The 20,702-nt window shown below is 41.9% G+C and overlaps 1 protein-coding gene across 1 annotated transcript in view; it reads left to right on the top strand.

The window, feature by feature from the left end:
- The window catches only part of ROR1 (receptor tyrosine kinase like orphan receptor 1), an 871,402-nt gene that overhangs the window by 690,856 nt on the left and 159,844 nt on the right, over window positions 1-20,702 (top strand). Inside the window, exon 4 of the mRNA XM_069641996.1 lies at window positions 841-871. Coding sequence (XP_069498097.1) covers window positions 841-871 — 31 coding nt within the window. The remainder of the gene's footprint in view (window positions 1-840; window positions 872-20,702) is intronic.

The raw sequence follows: 20,702 nt of genomic DNA, 5'->3' as shown, positions 1-20,702 counted from the left end.
CGAAATATTGTATCCTGAGTGTGAGGCTCTCCCAGCAGTGGAGAACTGCTTCGATAAGGTTGTCTCCCGTGCTGACCTTTCAGCGTTTAGGAAGTAGCAAAACTGGCAACATTGTGTAAATGGGCCCACAGAAATCAGGGTGTGATCCGCAAGCTTTGTGAGGTGTCTCCTTTAATCTGCCGGGTGAAGCTGTACTAGTAAACACAACACTCGCTACCAATGTTGAGTGAAAATAATCCTTTTCCCTCAAATGAAACGCTGTTAATGCCTTTGTCAGAGCGTTGGGTCTGCTCAGAGCGAGCTTTAGGCCCTCTCAATAGAAGAGGATGTGTACAACTATTATCCTGCATGGCCTCATAGTGGTTTTGGGCAGGGTTAATTATTTTAGGGCTGGCTTTGCCCTTTTGGGTTGACAGGGTGTTTAGTGTCCACACACACATGGCCGGCCTATGGTGCAGCACTGTGAAATTCACAGTGAAACTAAGGTGGGGCAAACAGGGTATGTTCCCTACACTGACCCAGGCCTAACAACCACTGGCTCCGGGTGGCACCCAGCACTCTTAGTCACTACCCTGCTGGTCTCCAGAACCAGGCAGGGGACATCCTGGCAAGAAATAGAAATTCATACTGATATGTGAAAAACACTTCTAGACAACCAAACACATACAATTATATTGAGAAATGTGTTTCTTCTAATATTGGGAATGCACAATGTTGTAATGTCAATTTAAATTGTATTAAAACAATAGAATAACATAACTAAATGCAAATAGTGTGTGCTTTCTCAATTGCATTCTTTTTGCTAAATCATTTTTTTTGTTTTTTGCATCCTGGTTTCAGGTCCACCTCCTACTTTAAGTCCGGGAACATCGTAAGTGTTACTCTGCATGCCATTTTAACTACGACATTGTAACAAACAAACTATTATCTTGAATGAAAAGGGATGGGCAATCTGCCTGGTGATTTAATTTACCAACTGTAAGTGTTTAGGATTACTTAAAGTATAGCTCTGCAAAGGGATTCTGAGACCGGAATGTGCATGTCCCACATAAAATATTTGCATACCCACATTGTTTGATGTGTGCCTAGATTCCGCGGTTAAAGTTTCGATACAGGCTGCAGAATCTGAGTGTGTGTGGTACAAGAATTTTTAACTTGGAAAGTTTAATGTCTACTGTCTACCGCGCAGTCGATGGTTCCTTCTCACAGTGTCTACCTCCCACATTGTTAATGGCACTCAGTAATGCCTTTGGCTCAGCCGATTCGATTTGTGAACATGCGATGTGCATCAGGATACTCTCTCCATATGTGACTGTTGAACACACTTTGCAACAAGTTTATTTTTACAAAGATCTCAGCTTCACACAGGGTTACCTAGAAACCTTACACAATTTTGCACATTAACAAAACAAATATGTACTTTAACGGAAAAGCATGCTTTCTATGGATCAGTACTCTTCACTTTCATAATTCAGTGGCACATGACTGAATGCATCAAACAGGTATCAAAAGGGAACACTCACAAATGTAACACAATTGGCACCATTCTGTGCTCCTTAAAAATGAAGAAAGGTTTCTCAGAAGAGGGGGCAATAGTTCACACAAGATGGTGAAGAGGGATGGGGAAATTCATCCCCTCCTCCACCCCCTATAAGGTACATGACGCGAAAGAAGTGCCAGGAGATACCATGAACGCCCATACTATTTCGGACCAATTCCTAGTGCTCCAATGATTGATAAGTATGTCGAGAGGTACCCACTCAGCCAGCTCTACAGACCAGGTGCAGTTGAAGCCTTACCCAGAGTGGACAAAGAGCCTCGCGCTGCAACTAAAGAGACCTCAATTGACAGTATCGATTAAAGTGCCCAGAAGCCACTGACGTCATTAGAGACACCACGATGTAGCAGTATTAGACATGAAGCGCATGTGCCATCCACACATCGGGACACAAACACACACCCGAAATACATGAAGAACATGAGCATCCAGTTCTATAGTTAGACGACAGATACATATACATATTGCCATTGCTTTTATTATTTTGTCATTAGCATAACACAGCAACACAGAAACAAGCAAGAAGCAAGAGATCCTGAACAAAGCTTCCAGATGCTCATATGCAATTAACCTTATGGAACTGCAGGAGCATCTATGGGACCTGTCAGAGCCAAGTGTGACTAACATATGGAGAATATAGAATAGCATGGACACTGTAGGAACCGCATAATGGTTTAGGAAAATACAGCAGGCCATAAACCTCTCAGCAAGAGCTGAGCTGGGAAGAATTCAGGCTGGACAAGAGCAAACGTGTGAGACTGGACCCACTGCCAAGGCCACCAGATACAAACGACATTCCATTCCCTAAACGACAGTAACACCAGCTGCAATAAATGTGAATAATTCCTCATAATTCAGAGCTGCAGAAGCTCCAAATTATGGTCTCCGAATATGTGACCCAGCCGACTCAGACAATGGACAGCAACTAGAGCTGGGAAAGAGAGTCGATCTCAAGCCGTCAGACGGAAGCTTGCAAAAAAGATGTTACAATGTGAGACAAGTGTTTCACGAGATGAACAAGAACTTTCATAGTCTAAGGTGGTGCACACAAGTTGCAATGCAGACACATAGTCGTCCTTATTACCTTGAGAAGGTACACCAAGAGCTGAGAACCTTTGTGGATCCCAGGCCTGGGGAGGTCAGCTCTAGCCAATCACATTTCAGGCACCTAGGGGTGGGTAGCAACGGGCAAGAACCAATGGTAAGACCCTCACACTGCAACATTGTTACATATAGCAATTTTGGGGATGGACCAGGCCAGCCACCTGAAATGCGAGAGCCAGTAGACTAACATGTATAGTGTCCACTATAGGTGGACTATTACTTAGTAGCCAATCCAGTAGTGTGATAGGTTTTCTGGAGAGGGGCCCAGGTTTTGATGTCACTATGATGTAACTTTGGGGCAAAATTGGCCTGCTAGCCAGGAGACATTGAGTGGCCCTTGGATTTCTTCTATCCTTGTACTGATCCCTGTTGGTGTTGCTATAATAAACCGTAGTTTGAACTTGCTGTCTGGCTGGGTCTACGTCCCTTTTGGGGAAGGTGTTGGGCCTTGAAAGAGTCTGCATACTCCTAGTAGCCCACAAACCTACCTAGAAGTTTTTCCCCAACAAGGGTATTACTGTCCCTCAGCCAGCCCAACTAAAGGCCCGAGTGAAGCGAGGGCGTTTAACGACAGCACCGGGATGTTACCCCCCAGTTTAGCCCATGGAACAGATTAATAACGCCATTAGCACTCTGGGTTACCAAAGCAGTAACCTGGGGTGCTGATCGCGGGGTCTTTTCTATGAATGAACGGGCTGCCTCATGACGTCCCGTTCATTCATAGAAATGACAGTTGCAAGATGGCCACCACAGAGATGGAAGGCAGGGCTCCTTACAGCACCCCTCGTCCATTTCCGTTATGACTGGCAAAGGAAGTCAGAGAAAAGCAGCGGTGGGCCTCGCCGTTGCCACAATCGGGTAAGTCGGGCTAGGGAGGGGTATTGGGAATATTTAAATAAAACAGGAAGGAGGGTGGGGAGAAGATGGCAGTCCTGGGCGAGGGAGGCAACCTGAGGGTTCCGTGGAATGTGGGCTAAGATCAGCAGTTTCAGCCCACGATCCGCAGAACCTGATTGGCTGCTCCGCCGGCCCTAGGTGCTAATGCCCTATACTGCCCTGCTCTAAAGCTTGGAACCACGATCAACATTTGTCAGAATTACATCCAATGTGCCAGACTACTTGAAGACCTGAAACCTGAAAGCACATGCACTCCTCAGCACTACATCTCCTACAATCAATCAGGCAGACAATAGCGAATTCTCCCAGAATGCACTGAAACCATCCACTGGAAGACCTGGAACTGAAACATTCATATTTCAACATCCCTGAAGATGGAAACCATGCAGACAAAGCCCATATTTTACAAGATGCCACAGATGATCTATTGGGAGTAATGCAGATGGTCCCTGAACTTCCAAACACTTCCAGAACTAGGGTAACTCGGTACCAAATGAAATAATACGATGCTGGGGGAGGGGATTCCTCTGCGTGTGCTCTGCAGCTCGCTTTTCCAGCAATTCACTCTGGCCTTTGATTCCTGAACCAAGCAACTCCAGGATTGAGTGTTTTAATTGCAAGTTTTGTAAAACTGCATGAGGCAGTATTTTTTTGCAGAACCCTCTGTTCCAAATTTCTTTTCAGAAACTAATGTCCACATTTAGCCTCAAGTAAAATCACAAGTACTCACACCTGACAAGAGATAAAGTAGTGGTGTAAATGATAGGTGTTATTATTAATGAAGTCAGTGAAGCTCTGCGGATTCGATAACAAACGTAAAAGAACAAGAGAACTCTCTGGTTGTCCCATGGCAAATATATGTATCTTGCGCAGTCTTTATTCTTGCATTCTGGGACTTGTAGTGTTGTGTTTAAAGTGGTACTAGCAAAATGACAAGTACCAGGATGTAAATGAAACTAGACCTCGATATGAAAATCATTCCTGCACTGGGGAACTTGGGAAACCTCGTCCAGCAAATTGCCTGAAAAGAAAAAACTGAAAATGAAAAGCATATCCTGATACTAAGAATGGCAAGAATGGTTAAGAATGGCAAGGCTCCCTTCAATGTGCCACTCTGTAAGTTAAATATACAGATTAGCAGTAAGATGTTCAGAGACAGGCAAGTGTTGTTTTCTTCTGAATTAATTGACTGGTGCTGGCTAGATTGCTTAATTAGAGCAACCTGTCAGGATATCATTCTGCATTCACCTATTAGGTGCCATGTGTGCTATAAAACAGCACAGAAAACTAACATTAGTAAGGCAGCATTCTTCCAATATGTATAATTCCTAATGTCCATAGTATGTCTGTACATTGTGGCATGAGCATGTGCACAGCCACCCTTACACTGAGGCACTGGGAAATATTATCACCAGATGCACCTTGACTGCCAGTGGATTGACTGATGTCACAGCCATGTTATTTACTCAGTCATGTCTAGTAGCTGTCTGAATTATTATATAAGCTTCCATGTTGCAAGTCTGTTAATGTTAGGGCGGGTGTTGTCAAAAGTAAATGAGCATCAAACCAAGTGTGCATTAAGTATTCAGTGATTCAAGCATGCCATCCTTTCATAATAGACCTCTTTTTAAAATATAAAGGACTGTGTTCAGTCCTATGTTCCCAAAATGCTCTTTGGTTTTATGCAAAGCAGGTTGGAACCTTCACTCGTGTTATTTGTCCCCATTCCCTTTCTGGTAAAGGTATGTATTTAAAAAGAGTGTGCAATGGCTTGGGTGGCTCTAGCCAAAGCACAACAGACAACGTGACTCTCTCATACACAGAAAGAGGCATAGACTTGAAGTAAGACAGAAAGAAAAGGGGATACAGAAAGAGAAAGAAACCATAGAGAGAGAGCATGTCCAAAATGAAGGCAAGGCCAAAGCCTAAAATAAAAACTAACGTGCCCGGTGGACGAGAGAAGCACTCCAGAACGCAATCAAAGGACCCCACCCAGCCGTCGATTAGATGGGCTCTTCACAGCCCGAATTGCCCTGCCTCAGAAATGACACAGGGGTTGGGGGGGCTGAGGTGGAGAAGGACATTACGGGCAACAATGCTGAAGTGTCGCTGTCTACCGAGGGCTCCACTGACCAGCTGAGAGCAAGTCTAGAGGAGTGCTCCGACGTGGGTCAGGCAAATGTGGCCTCCAATTTGCAGCTGCTGGCATCTCTCCATAATGATCAGACAATGACTGGGCAGCCTGCAGGATAGGTGTGAATGCCAATTGCCAGAGATAAGGAGGTCTTGCCTTCCGCTAGCACCGAAGGTACCCATAGAATGGCAACCGATTCTGCAATGGATCTGGCACCTCCTTCTCAGCCGTCACTCTTAACGGTCCCTAAGCAGCATAACGAGGTGCTGTATGTATCAGACAGGTCGATCTTGGAGGCACTTGAGACTTTATGAGGATAACTGCCTCACCGTGGCTGGTGAGGAGTTAGCTCAGAACGGCTAAACAAGGACTTTCTCATTGAGGTCTCTGCTGTTTGAAGCCAAGATGTTCGCTGGAATTCCTGATTTTAAGGATATTATTTTGGATCCACTGAGCAATGTTTGGGCTTCAAGCATTAGAAGCTCGTTACAAACAAGTAGCCCATGTACATATAACAACAGCCACAAAAATACCTCTCAACAGGAGTATTTTGGAGAGATCTTTAGTGGAGCAGGGGGACATTCTCCCTGTGAGTCTGACAGAGCCGGAGGACATGGATGCAGAGGTTTTTTGTCCAAAGTTAAATATCCAGAGACCCCCTCTGCAACAATTCGTATATCTTAGAGGGGGCAATGCAGGACAAATTGTGACAACACGTGTCATGAATGGAATCCACAATTGTAGAATTGAAGCAGCAATTATTCATTCAGAGGAAAGAAGCCTTTTTGATAGTCAATGCCCCCTTAAGTCTCTTCAATTGCTGGTCTCCTGTATCTCCATAGAAACGCCAATAGAGAAACAGTGTGGGAATTTGGCAAGGGAGTATGCTGGCCCCATGCTCGACCCCCAGTCTAGTAGATTGGCCAGCGGGAAAGGGCATTTACTTGATAAGATGAAGCTCTGAACTGATAAACATGAAAAAACAGCAATGAAGTTAATGCCTCCCATTTCCAAGGGGTGCAAAAGAAGTTGCACAAGGGGGTACGGGTGAGGACGTATTGACCCCTAGTTCCAATATTGCTATTGGCCCCGGCCGGGTACCAATACAATCTAATCTGGGCGGAGACTCTGACCTGGTAGCTTCAAGGACACTTAATGCAAGGATAACAGAGAAAGGATCCCAGTTGATTTTGGGGACTCTGGGGAAAGCAAAGATCCAGACTCAAAGTCCTCAAGGAAAGTCCCAACACAGTATCCCGGGTCCAGATATTCTCGAGCCCTCTGTAAGAGGCTAGAAACCCCATACCATCATCTCACGAGGGGCAAGATTCACTTTGGGAACAGTGAACTTTCAAGGGCCACACAAAGATTCATATACATGGTCCTTGGTTGCAGAGGCACAGGAGATATTAGGGTTCACTGACATCTCTTTTTAAAATGTCACCCATGTGCAGATTCTGTCTGACTGTATGTATTGTGGGGGGTGTAACATTCATTTTGTTTTTAACAATGCTACATTTTCTAGCTTGTCTAATTCAATGTAGAGAGGCTTTGCCTGGGAAAGGAATTGAACTATTTCTTGATGTCAAAGCCAAGCAGTGTCACATCCATGAATCTTGGATCGATCACATACTCCCGGGTCAGTCACTTTCCTCTGAGGCTGTCCAAAAGTGTAATAATGGACCCCAAGGTGCTGTTGAATTCTCAGATCAACCTAAGTATGGGGCTGTTGATCTAACTAAACGGGCCTTAGAAAAAAGCAAGACTAGATCACCATTTGTGTTGTCCAGACAGGCAGCTGATAGGGTTTATGACTGCCCCACATTGCAAAGACCAAAGCATCTCTAGCCGGTCAATCATTATTATAGCAGCGGGGGTCGAATGATCACGGTAAATATGGGCCAACAGGCATAGTATCATGGAATGTAGCAGGGGTTACCAACAAATCCTATGACGCTGACTGTGTGGATTATTTAATAAGATTCAATATTATCTGTTTACAGGAACCTGGTTAACAGATGTTTTCTGTCTGTCTCGTTTCCAAGGGCTGGGAAAAGTACAAAGCGACAAAATAAGGGAGGCATAATAACCTTGATCCGTACACAGAGGGAGCTACGGATAAGCAGATGTTACCCCAATTTTCGAACTATGATTATTGTACTTATTGAGACTGATATGAAGTTTGTAACTAGGACATATGTGCAGGTTTACAGATCTCTGCAAGAGGCACATGACTCACAAATAAGCAAAACCAAAGGTTGATAGCTAGAATGTATATTCACCAACAAATAAAGACAGTTTTATGATGGGTGAATTGAGAGAATTTATGGCACACCTCTCCTCCGAGGGGGAGAGATGCAGTATACTTATTATAGGCGATTTTAGTATAAAGCTAGACCCATTGCTTGCCAGTGAAGCCCGCTGCGTAGAAGATACGTGTGGGGTTCCCAGCATGAGCTCTGCCTTTAGTACACCAGATCAGGGGGGCAGGCAGTTTGCTGCATTGACTGCAGAGTTTCTATTGGTTGAACCGAACAGAAAACTACTGGACAATATCCCACCCAAGCACATATTTAGAAGGGGATCTTATACGTCTATTTTCGGCTATATGTTTGTCGATTGCCACCTTTTTAATCCGGTTAGTGGAGTTAGGGTCGAAGATCGATTGGAGAGTGATCATCATCCACTAGTTTTCTTTGTTGACCTACTTAACTCTCAGTTACCCATTGAGGATATTGAGGTTAGTTCACACATTGGCCATCCTAGGAGTCGGCAGGTGGAAAATTGTTTAGCCTCAGAAGATATCTCAGCCATCCGTCACTCAAAGCTTCATAATCAGCTCATACAGAGGAGCTGGTAGCAAAATTCTCCTGTCCGGTGGAACGGATTCGAGATAAGTTATGTGAAGGACACAAGGGGTTTTTGAGGAATATATCCCCCATACATGCGCATGCCCCTTGGTTTGACAGGGATTGTAGGGAACAGAAGAGAATCCGTAACAACGTGATCATGGGGTAAACCTCTTGGTAGGCCACATTTTTCACCTGAAAAGAGAATACATAAAATGTATAAAAATAAGAGGCAAGATACATAAAGAAACAGTGGCATCTGCTAGCTACAGTGGTTTCTAACAATGACCATTAACTGTTCTGGAAACTGGTAGCCAAAGGATGTGAAAAGGAGGGGAAACCCCAGGGAGGCATCATTCATAAGAATCCATGGGTTTCAAACTTCCAGGGGATTTTCCTTGATGAGCTTCGAGGAGTGCCTCAGTGCAGGGATGGTGGCCCTTGTGGTGTAATAACCTTTATGCACACCAAGATCTTTGAGCCCCTGGTCAGATGAAGCATGGTAAAGCAGCGGAACCAGATGGTCTAACATCGGACATCTTTGTGGGTTTCTCCAATTGGTTGGTCCATAATGTGCAAACTGTTTGCAGCTGTAGGAGAGGGCACTGAGGTTCCAGTCCCCTGGCGGAGTGGTATAATTAAACCAATATTTTAAAAGGGCGCCCCGGAGGACCCACATTGTTACAGACCCATTTCATTACTGTATGTATACTCGCAAAAAAATTCTGAATGCATTTTATCTCAGTTGGAGAAATGGGCTGCTGAGAATAACATTTAGCAAGCTTCGCAGGTGGGCTTTAGACACGGCTTCTAGACTCTTGGTCATTGCTTTACCCTGAGCACTATTATTAATAAATATTGGGTGGGGGGGCACTTTGTATACTGCCTTCCTTGATCTTGAGAAGGCATTTGATTCAATCAATAGGTCCACACTATGGTATACGTTGGAAGGAATATGGGTCCAGAAAGGACTGTTGAAACTGATCCAAATATGTTACAGTGGTACTAAAACAGCAGTTCAGTGCACAGATTCAGGTGTCACCATCCCTTATTTTAACACTAATAATGGGGTAACGCAGGGCTGTCGCCTGGTCCCATTGCTGTTCAGATTGTTTATGTCAGACTTTGACAGCAAGCTCCTCCTCCACAAGTTAGTAGTGCGCTACTGCGTGTGGATGACACTTTAATTCTGGCCCTTATTCCTAGGCTCCCGTAAAATGGGTTTATTATATGCCAATCATTTTCTTGAAAAGGATATACTAAGCTTAAACAAAAATAAATGAAGATCATGATTTTTGGCAAGCAATCAAAACCCTGTAGTTGGGGAATAAAAGGAGTAGCACTAGAGGGAGTTGATTCCTACCTGTATTTGGGCCTGTTGCTTTCTAGATCCGGTGGTTGAGCAACTCACATAACATATCAATCGGATTGGGCAGCTCTTAGTTTAAAAGGGCACTGAGATTTGATCATCTGTATGGGGCATGTAGGTTGGACACGTTTTTGGAGGTTTACAAGTTGCAAGTAGCGTCATTAATGGAAATCCCCCATGCATGGACACTAACAATTTCCACAACACAGCAGAATACGGATTCTGGTCTTCTCAGAGAACCCATGCTGCACTCTCTCAGGTGTATTCAATGATATGCAGGTGCTCCTACCAATCAGCAGCCACAGCCTAATGGTAGGCTGTATTGCATCTGATGGTCATTTACATCATGGCATGCCCATAACACGTTTTGGGTTTGTGTTTCAGAGCTCCTAAAGGCAGGCTAACCAAACTGGCTTTCAGCCTTTAAATGAGTGTGAGTTCAATAAGGACTTCACAAAGTATGACATGAAGATGAGCTTGCAGGTCTACAGATCTCTGCAGGAGGCACATGACTCAGACATAAGCAAAACCAAAAGGTGATAGCTGGAACCTTTTGAATTAATCTTAACCACTCTCCAGATCAACGTTCTGTACATGCTAAGCCATTGCAAAAGGGGAAAGACCATATGGACATTTTCTTTTTGAAGCTGAAATGTGCACATTGCATCTCTATTCCGCACATATTTGTTTACAAAGACACTTTATTTAGAGATGAGCTAATTCGGATTCTGTGGGTTCCTTGAAAATGAAACATAGTTTTACTGTATTTAGAACACTGATTTCATGTTAGTCCTTTTCTTGTAAAAGCCCAGGACCCACCCACCACCAATCAGATAAGAACAGCACTGTATGCAAGCACGTAGGGAGCGTGCACAAGGGTTGCCCAAAGGCAAGCCTGTCACCGGGCATCTGTGCCCAGATAAATCCTAGGGCCGAGACGTTGCTGATTTTTCTACAGCTTTCAATACTTTCATTAAGAACCTTTTGCAAGATTTCTCATTGGAGTATTTGGTAAATGAGTCTCTTGTTAACAATCTAAAAATTCAAATCTATATAATGTTATTCTTTTGAATAAATTGAGATGCTGTAAAGGGCCAATTGCAGCCAAATCAGAATTATCAATGAAAAAAATGTAATTCTCGAATATGGTACATTTGATCGACTTTTTAATTAATGTGCATTCTATGCTGAAAACTCACTTTGTGGTTCACAATTTGGTAGTTGATTACAAGTTAGATATTGTGTGTCTTACCTTGATTCTGCTTTCAGATTGCAATGTCACTATCATTAATTACCCTGTTACTGCTAATTATATGATATAATTATATGATATTTTTCTCAATCCCATTCAAATCGCTCTGGTACAGGCCTCGCCATTAATTATTGATATAATCTGTTGATCAGTAAACTAATCTCTCCTGGGTTTCCTTGCCCGTAAATACAACTACTTCAAATTTTTCCTTTAAAGGATCTTAGTTTTAATTGACTTCTTACTTTTTGACCACCCATTTGAAAAAAAGATTTCACTGATGTTCTAGCGTAAGCATTGGTAGGTAGTTTGCTTTTTAATCACTACTTGTTAATGGGTGACTTAAACTACTTGTGCAATGACTAAATCGACCTTTGAACTTCCTTGACGCATTAGAGAACTTAGGAATCCGGCCATTAATTTCACAAATCAGGAAATACATTCTTGACCAGATATATTCTCCCATCTCTTCCACCACCATATCAGACATCATGAGACCTTCATGGTCGAATCACTATGGAGCAATTATTTTTAACCAATCCGGGCATATTTATCACAGGCAAGGGCCAGAGAAACAAAAAAAATTAGAAAAGGAGGCAATTAGCAGTTATAACTTCAACCAAGGACCTATCAGGATGGAAGCCTTAGACCCCATCAATTCTCTCCAGCTACTAAATCAGGGCTTGTGGAAATGTTTGCAAATTTGAAATCTGCAAGTAACTGGAAAAAATGATTTGTCCAGAAATTTAATTTAGCTCCAAACTGCCCCGAAAAATATTGGGCCAATCACATACCAAGTACAAGCCAAATATAAAATCTTGTATAAGCAACAACTGTGTTAATGTAAATCAGTAATACTTAAAAATAAAATGAAATCTCTAAGAAGACTGAGTCTGTATCTGACATTTCTAAAGAAATGTGTGCAGCTTTTAAGGAACTGGGCTCCATGCAAGATCCAACTTCTACCAATGCTCCCACCCAAGTTCTGATGGACACTTTAGCTATTTCCTAGGATAAAGTTAAGAACATCAGAAACGATGTTTCAATACCACCAGAGCAATTACTGTAATGCAGGCATTCTTAAAACTGGAAGTCTAGACACATTCTAGCTGTTGACATTATGGAATTTTGAGACAGTTTTTACAACTCCTAAATATGTCTCCCCCTCAGATTTATACGGAAACTCAATCCATCTAACTTTCTTAATTTATGATTGTTTCCACACAGCTGCTTAGAGGCAGTGCTACCATCCGACAGGACAACTCAGGTCCCAACTCTCTTGCTGATTCAACGTGCTGCAGTTTTTTCTTTAATAGGCCCAAGACTGTACATCAGCCTCTCAATAGTTTAAAGAAATTATGAAAATCTTTTAACTTTTAGCAAACATCTTAAGATATTTTGAGTTACATCATTATCTGGAACAGCCTTTCGCTACCTTTGAGAAACAATGGACAACTTTTTAAGGAACATCTTAAAACTTAATTTAGATTATAATAATTTTGTTTTCAATTGTCCCTTGTAGGCCATGATGGCTTTTGTGAAAATTAATGGGATTTTTCTAACCCACCCCAACCAATACAAAATACAAATAAGCATTAGTCATTTTCACAAACTAGTTGCCTGGCAAAAAGTTGAATAATTGAAATGTGTATAAATGTCGAATTTTGAGTTCTGCGTGTTAGATAAAGCGTACATCAGGGCACACCCATCCAACTTGTTAAGGAAGAACTAGGTATTCCCTCAATTGCACGTTTGCCATCCATTTTCTCAAAATGTAGAGATTGGACTTGGGCCATGATTTGTTAATTATGTAAAAAAGGGAATGTGTCCGTGATGAGGGAAATTCTATGCCTAATTTGTACAGCAGCACTTGAGAGAATATTTGATTCAGTTCAGCTATATATGGACAACACCATGTAAATCAAGGAGCTAAAAAACATGACTAAAAAAACTAAAAACGGAAATGATGGAGGTGGAAAAAAGAAAATGTTACATAACAGATTGTGTGGAAAACTTTTCTCAGCACTGTTTTTCACAACACTGCATTGAGTAATTTCCATGTTGAGAAAAACAAAAAAATGCATGGCAGCAAGACAGGGAACTGAGCCTTCTAAACAAATGTGCCATTTATGACACTCAGAAGAGGATTTAGAAACCCTGCATCATTTCATGCGGGTGTACACGAGTTTAAAATATAGCAGAGGTATCAAAGTCAATACATGTTGAATATTTGGATTATAAGAGTGACAATTATGGATTTTGGTTATGTTGTTTAAGGGAGAACATTTGTTCTGTTTAGAAATTTTGAATTTCTGGAATGACAAAGAATTTAAACTTGAAGATGATGGGAAAGTCAGTATTTTTATCAAATTAGGTTATCATATAGGAATGTACATCAACGCACTCCGAGGTACTTTAAGTGTGACTTGAAATTGAATGTAGTTAATTGGGGCTATTATGAAGTGATTGGTTATATATAATTGACTTGATTGTAGTTAATTTGAGTAGATTATGATTTTGTAGTTGCATACTTAATTGATTGATAGGCGGTTTGTTTAAAACCAAACTATACAGTAAATACAATAAACAAATTCTCAGTAAAACATTTTTAGTACAAGGTAGAGTGACTTACATTTTTATTTTTGTTGCTGACTTTCCAAAATAGCTAAGTTCCACTTTGGTGCAACTTGTTTGTTGTTTGTCTAACATCGCTAGGTATCTGCCCTTTTGGTGACAGAACACCACACAAAATCAATAACTTAACTTGCCACTTCCTCATTTTTGAACTTTTGTATACTCACTTTTGTGTTTTTGTCCTTCCTATATTCAAATGCTGTGAATCTTTTCATTCTGTTCCACATACAAAAATCCAAGACAACACTTGTCATATGTGCTTAAATTATAGCGCAACTGAGAAGTTCATATATGAAGTAACCTCATGTTTTAAGATTTACCCTTTTCTATTTAATTTACAATAGCTTCCTGTAAATAAGCTAAACCAACCTTGTGTCACGTGCTGATAATACTGTCCTTCAAAGAATGAGGCTTCTAAACAATTGGATTTAATGAAACTTGGTCATTTTGCATTAAAAATGGTGTACATCGATGGCTACCAACACAAAACAACTTTAAATGGATGGCCATAAGGTAACAATATTGTGCCAAATTGTATCTGTAGACTGCTGATGTTCACCCTATTAATCCTGCACCTACCACCAAACATTTTGCTAAACAATTTCGAAAAGAAATGTGGCTGCAACGATGCATACACATGTGGCGGGCAGCTTATGCCATTAAAAGTGTAATTAGGTTATGTCTTAGGAGTGTATGCTGTTGCGTCAATGAACATTAAATACAGTTGAAAACACAGCAAAGAAAACATTCTTTGATGTATATCATTCTCATTGTGGTTTATTGAGAATATGTGAAGCCTTTAAGTGCCTACACGTTTTTGACCCTTTGGTCTTTTTCAAGGCAAACTAATATATCATTAAATGAATATGAAATGTTAACAAACAAGAAAAAATACTACAGACAGCAAAAAATAATAAACAAAAAGAAATCAGCCACCCAAACCATAATGAAAAAATATGTGCAAAAGAACCCAAAAAGTTGTTATACAAACAAAAAAAACAAATTATTAAAATCTAAAAATGCCATAAGGAATTTTTAAATGAAGACCAAGAAACAAATGAGAAATAGAAAAAGAAAATGCCGTATGGTTGCAAACACCTGGACTATGGTCCAAATGTAAAAAGGTCAAGTGTATTTCTTACACTAATGATCCATTAACATATCATTCCAATGAGAAAAAAAGATTCCCACACTTTGTGTACGGTATACTACACACACTCAATTATTAAGCATATTTATGTGTGCCATTCTTCTGTATTGATGTCATGGAGGCTACAACAAAACAAACTGTAGAAAAATGCTGGTAGGAACGTACCAAGTTATTTGCCTGGAATGGAAAAATAATCCAAAAATGTCCATAAATGAGCCCATGTTAAGATGATCACAGAAACATTGATTGCAATGGGGCTATATGCTAAATGCTCAGTTCTGGTCATGCGGCTCGGTATTATATCGCTGAATTGCCGTGTCCTGTAAATGTCTATTAATAAGAGTTTTGAAAGTTAGGTATTGTGTTGACCAGGGGGAATGTAGGATGAATAACAGATTGAGTCACTTCTTACCGATAGATACGCTAATGCGAAAAATTACGTGTCGTTTGCCAGAAACCTCCAGGAAAAACATATTGATATATACTACAAGGAGAAAAAGAGAAAAACAGATAAAAATATGTAGAGGGAAAGCTGTTCCCGCAAGCTCTGTAATCATGTCCGAATTCTGAATTAAGATCCTGCCCTGTATTGCATACTTGTTATGGTGCAGCAAATGTCCAAATTCCAGGAGATTGCAACCTTACGTATTTATTGACATTTTTCTTTCTGTTTCTCATTTGTTTCTTGCTCTTCATTTAAATCATTTCATGGCATTTTCCGATTTTTATTGTTTGGGTTTTTGCTCGTAGAACAACCTTTTTTGTTCTTTTGCACGTTTGCATTATGGTTTGGGTGACTATTTTTTTCTTGTTTTGTTTGTTATTTTTTGCTATCTATTGCATTTTTTCTTGTTTGTGAACATGGCATAGTAATTTATGATATAGTAGTTTGCCGTGAAAAAGACCAGAGGATCTAAACACGTGTAGGCACTTAAGGTCTTCACATATTCTCAATAAACCACCATGAGAATGATATACATTAACGTATTTTTTCTTTGCTGTGTTTTCAACTGTATTTAATGTTCATTGGCGCAACAGCACACACTCCTTAGACCTAACCTGCATTTTACCTGAGCTTCTTATATATTGCTTTGGTTTCTGGGCAGATGTACAAGTTCTCCTCGTTATTATCATTCATAATGGGTGTGGCAGGGAGGTCCAAAATAAACTTGTGGTTCAGAGATGCACTAAAAGACAACTAAAATACAAGCGAAATAAAACTATGGCCTTTGAAAAAAACAGATGTGTAATGCCATAACAGCCTAGTGTCTTTACTATCACCATGTTGGTAAGATATACTCAGTGAGATATGCACTCCCATCAGAAATCTGTGTGAAGTGTGCAGCCACAGGTTCGAATCCTGGAATCGCTCAATGTTCCGACACTGAAAAATTCAGTATCATTAGAATATGTAGTAAGAACAGCTGCCAGTACAATACTTAGGAGCAGACCGAATCTGAGTTGAAGCACTAAGTAAAATATAGTACTATTACTCAGATTGGCTTTACAAATGGCTGCTACTTTTACTGAATTTTTGAAGTTCGCTTTGCTTCTTCTCGAATTTCTTACGTATATAATTCTCTAAAGATGTCTTTGCTTTGAGGACTGGGCATGCGTAAAAATGTAATGGGCCAATCTCAACAAGGCACTCATATAGAAGAAGAAACATTATCTCCAGAAATGGAAAGCATGACGGTTCTGGACTCCAATGGAGTGGCAGATATCCCAGCCATGTTATCACCATATCCAAGCCCTGTGGCTGTCCAAATGAATATGTTTGCTTCGTGATAGCAAACACTTTAATGCTAGGGTGAGATTTGTGAAAATAGAAATGGGCCCCAAGGCCAATGACCAATGTACATTATCTACCTAGTGCTACAAGTATGCAGCCCTTTGGTCACAGAGCTATTTGTCAAGTAACAAGAACTGTAGTAATTATTGTGATCCCAAAATGCTCTTAGCAGGTATGCAAAGCAGTCAGACTCTATCATTGGTGCTATTTGTCCTCTTCCCCTACAAGCCTGCAATTGTGTTTTGCAGAAAAGTACAATGCGAGCATGGCCGACTGTCCCTCTTGGAGTGATAGCCTTATGAAAAGAAAATAATGTTTATGTTTATTCTAGGTTTTGATTATGTGCTTTGCTGAGTAAGTCAAGTGTAATGTTATTGTAATGGCAGCAGTAGATCCTTTAAGTGATCACTAGGAATGAACATTGTACAATTTTAAAAGGAGCCAATTTACAATATTAGTACAATTGAATAATTTCCTTTTTTTCAATAACTTCTGCTGTGTAAAAACACACACCATTTTGTCTCTCAAAATGTCCTTCCTTCTTCGAATGTTTACACTCTGATTCAAACAAATGATCTGATTCTATAATTAAAGAAAACATAGAAAATAACAGATGCTAGTCTAGATCTCGCAGCCTCATTCACTAGTACCTTCTAAAGTTTTCCAGAACGCCGCAACTCCCCGCAGAAACTATCCTGAACTCTACCTGTAAGGACAAGGTGCCCAACGTGTGATGTCAACATCCCTTAAGCACACACGCAATGGCAATATGTCTCCAAATACCAAGGCGGCCCCCAACTCAGGGAATGCCTCTTTTGCTGCTATTCTCATTCCCCTTTTAACTGTAAAAAAACAGCTTCCCCTCATCACCCTCTCAAGATATTTGTCTTTCTTCTATGGTAATACTGCTTTCAGCAATGACTGGGGTGGTTCTAGCAAACCCGCACTACAGGGCAACTCTCACCCACACTGAGAAAGAGAAAGAGATAGAGGGGGACATAGAGGGGTTCATAGAGTGAGACAGAGAGAGACAGTGTGTGTGGGAGAGAGAGAGAGCAGGAGAGGGTGAGGTAGGGACAGAGAGAGCATCTCATATGCTAGGTAATGCTTGTTTGCATTTAGTGACCGTGCACACTGTTCGATGGAGACCACCATTAAATACATAGGCTACTTTTGGTCTGAAAAGAACAGTTGTCTTCTTTGTCGTAACAATGCACTCATTGTATCTCGGCTGTCAGTCAAAGTGGGGACTCAGAGGCTTTAGCTGGTCCTCTGTGCCTGGATTCTTCAGACCTGCAGTGGTGTGATTCCTGGCAGGATGTGTTTATTTCGCCCAATAAAAACAATAAATAGGGGAGTATATCTGTACTCACCCAAAACAATTTTCAGTGAATCAATAAACTCAAAATCTTGCTTTTTTGATTCTAGGGAAAGGTCACGAGGGTAATGATAACACACAGTGACTATCCTGTGGAACTGCGCGCGCAATGGCTGGTGGGCACCGAGATCCGTGTAGCTTAAAGGGCTTATTCCCAAACCCTGATTTTGAGGTGTGAGTGACACTATGGGCCTCATTACGACCCGTGCGGTAACCATGGTGCTAGTAGCGTCATGGTTGCGCCGGTATTTTACCGATTCCGCCATGGTGAATGGCGGAATTACCGCCCCATTCCAAGGTTGGCGAGGCAGTAATTCCCCATTAACCATAGCCCTTCACCATTCCCATTTCTGCCACCATAGGGCTCAATGGAAATGGGAAAGGCGGTAGTTACGGTACCGCAAATTGCGGTACCGTAATTACCTCCAAGGTCCCTTTGCGGGTCCAATCCTTAACGGCTGGCAAAACCAGCCGTTAAGGTAGGGACCCGCAAAGGGACCTCGTAATTAGGCAGTAAGGGGTTAACGGCGCCGCCACCTTTTACGGCGCCGTTAACCCCTTACCGCCTGGGTCGTAATGAGGCCCTATGTGTTCAGATAACTTCAAACATGCACCACACCATGTGGGTAGTGGACATAGCAGGGTGCGGGAACTGTAACGACTTCAAATGCTGTAATAGATTTCACGCACTGGTTTCCGAATGTACAGACTTAGTTCTACTTGAGAATAGGTGCTGGCCATTCCTTAATGCTTAGCACTGTGGAACGCCTGAAGTATTCCTTTAGCACGGTGGCTTGAGATTACTATCACAGTGGCATTGGGGAATCCTTTCAAGGCCCCACTCTACATTTTTTCAACGTGCACAACGTGCAAGGGTCTAAAAGTGAAAATCAGAAGCGTATTGCATGAGAAACAGCATTCATTCAACACTCATTCCCGATAATGTTACAGCAAAGTGGACGCTGAAAGGGTAGTGGTCATAATGTATTCAAAGTGTCTCTCTATCCCTCATGCAATGTTGCATAAAGCCAACCAAGTTTAATAGGTACAGACATGGGACAAAAGCCTAGAGAACCTAGATACAACTCACTGATGAAGCTTAATGAGGCCGAAACATGCCTGGGGTTGCGTGGCCTTGTGCATCTTTTCTGAGTGTGCTGCCCCTTTGTGAGGGTGGGGGGGGGTAAGTCATATTTGTATGTGGATTTTCCCTTCTGTGATGGCATGGCAAGTTAAAACATGATGGTCTGTGGGTTGACCGGAGCAAAAATAGTGGATATGATTGATTTAAAACCATCCTCCATCAAACTTCTACAAAGCCGTAGCAGTGTCATGAAGGAATGTGGAGCTCTAAAATGTACCTAAGAAATACACTCCTAATGACACCATTTTGGTGTGCACTAGGTGAGCATCAGTGGGTAAGAGCAACTGTCAAAGACGTCAATTGACCAAAATGCCAGGTGTAGCGGAAATGACATCAGGTGCCCGATGACATCACAGGAAGGGATGTTGCATGACTTTTGGAAACGATAAGTTCACAGGAATAGATTCCACATAAGCGTTGACTCTGATATCATCATAGGAATTGCCATCACTGACATAAATGACTATTTTAGTTACCAACAATATATGTCAACTCGGAATGCTAACTCAATATGCCAGGGTTGCAGCATAGTATCCTTTGGATATAAAAAGCCTTACCTGTACTATATACTTTGCACTTATTATATAGACACAGATGCCGGCCATAATGCTAGACACGAATGTCACTGTGAATACGGCTGATGATATTATTGAAAAATGGCGTTATACTTCCAACACCTTCTTTTGATTTTGTTCTTGGCAAAGTCTAGCATAAGTACAGAATGCAACAGAGGTCCATGCAAAACATAAATCATATTTACCTGCTCAAGGAGGGAATGGGCAGCTGAAACACCTGGCTGCTCCCAAAGGATGCCCATGGTTATTGGCACTATATTGCATAATATACTCTCAGCAGACTTTTGAGTAACTATGGTAATAGTTTGATCCCATGACCACTGGGTTGGCATGTTATTTTGGTACATCATAAATGGCAGCTGCCCAAGAATGTGCCAGTGGCCCACTATTGCACCTTTGCATGGGGTGATGTCGGATGCACATGGAAGTGGAAGGACGGGCAAGAGTGCACAAGGAAGGCCGGATCATAGAGATATGAGTGACATCTGACACCCGCATTCAGAAGCAGCTCTCCCCAGAGCCCCGCCCTTCCAAACCCTTCCAAGCACCGGACTGGTCAGCCCTCTGCCAACCCTCTGCAGCATCACTGCGCTGGCAGGCACAGGTGGCAGTGCACAAGGAAGGCCCACAAGAAAGGCCACAGCCTGTCTGTGCAGGAGCACAGACCATCCCTCCTGTCCCTGCTTTGCTGAGCGTGGGCATCCTCCCTGGACCTTGCAGGCTCTCCAAGGAGCCCTTGCTCCTTCCCACGCTCCTTCCCAAGATGGCCACCACCATCCGCGAACAGACGCATACAGAAGCAGCTCTCCCCAGAGCCATGCCCCTCGAAGCACCTGTAGAGGAGGAGGTGGACATCTCATCCCTAGCTC

The sequence above is a fragment of the Ambystoma mexicanum genome, chromosome 1q (assembly GCF_040938575.1).
Source record: "Ambystoma mexicanum isolate Mex_15411 chromosome 1q, UKY_AmexF1_1, whole genome shotgun sequence".
Lineage (NCBI taxonomy): Eukaryota > Metazoa > Chordata > Amphibia > Caudata > Ambystomatidae > Ambystoma > Ambystoma mexicanum.
The sequence above is the reverse complement of the archived record's forward strand: the minus strand, read 5'-3'. Positions and strand labels throughout refer to the sequence as shown.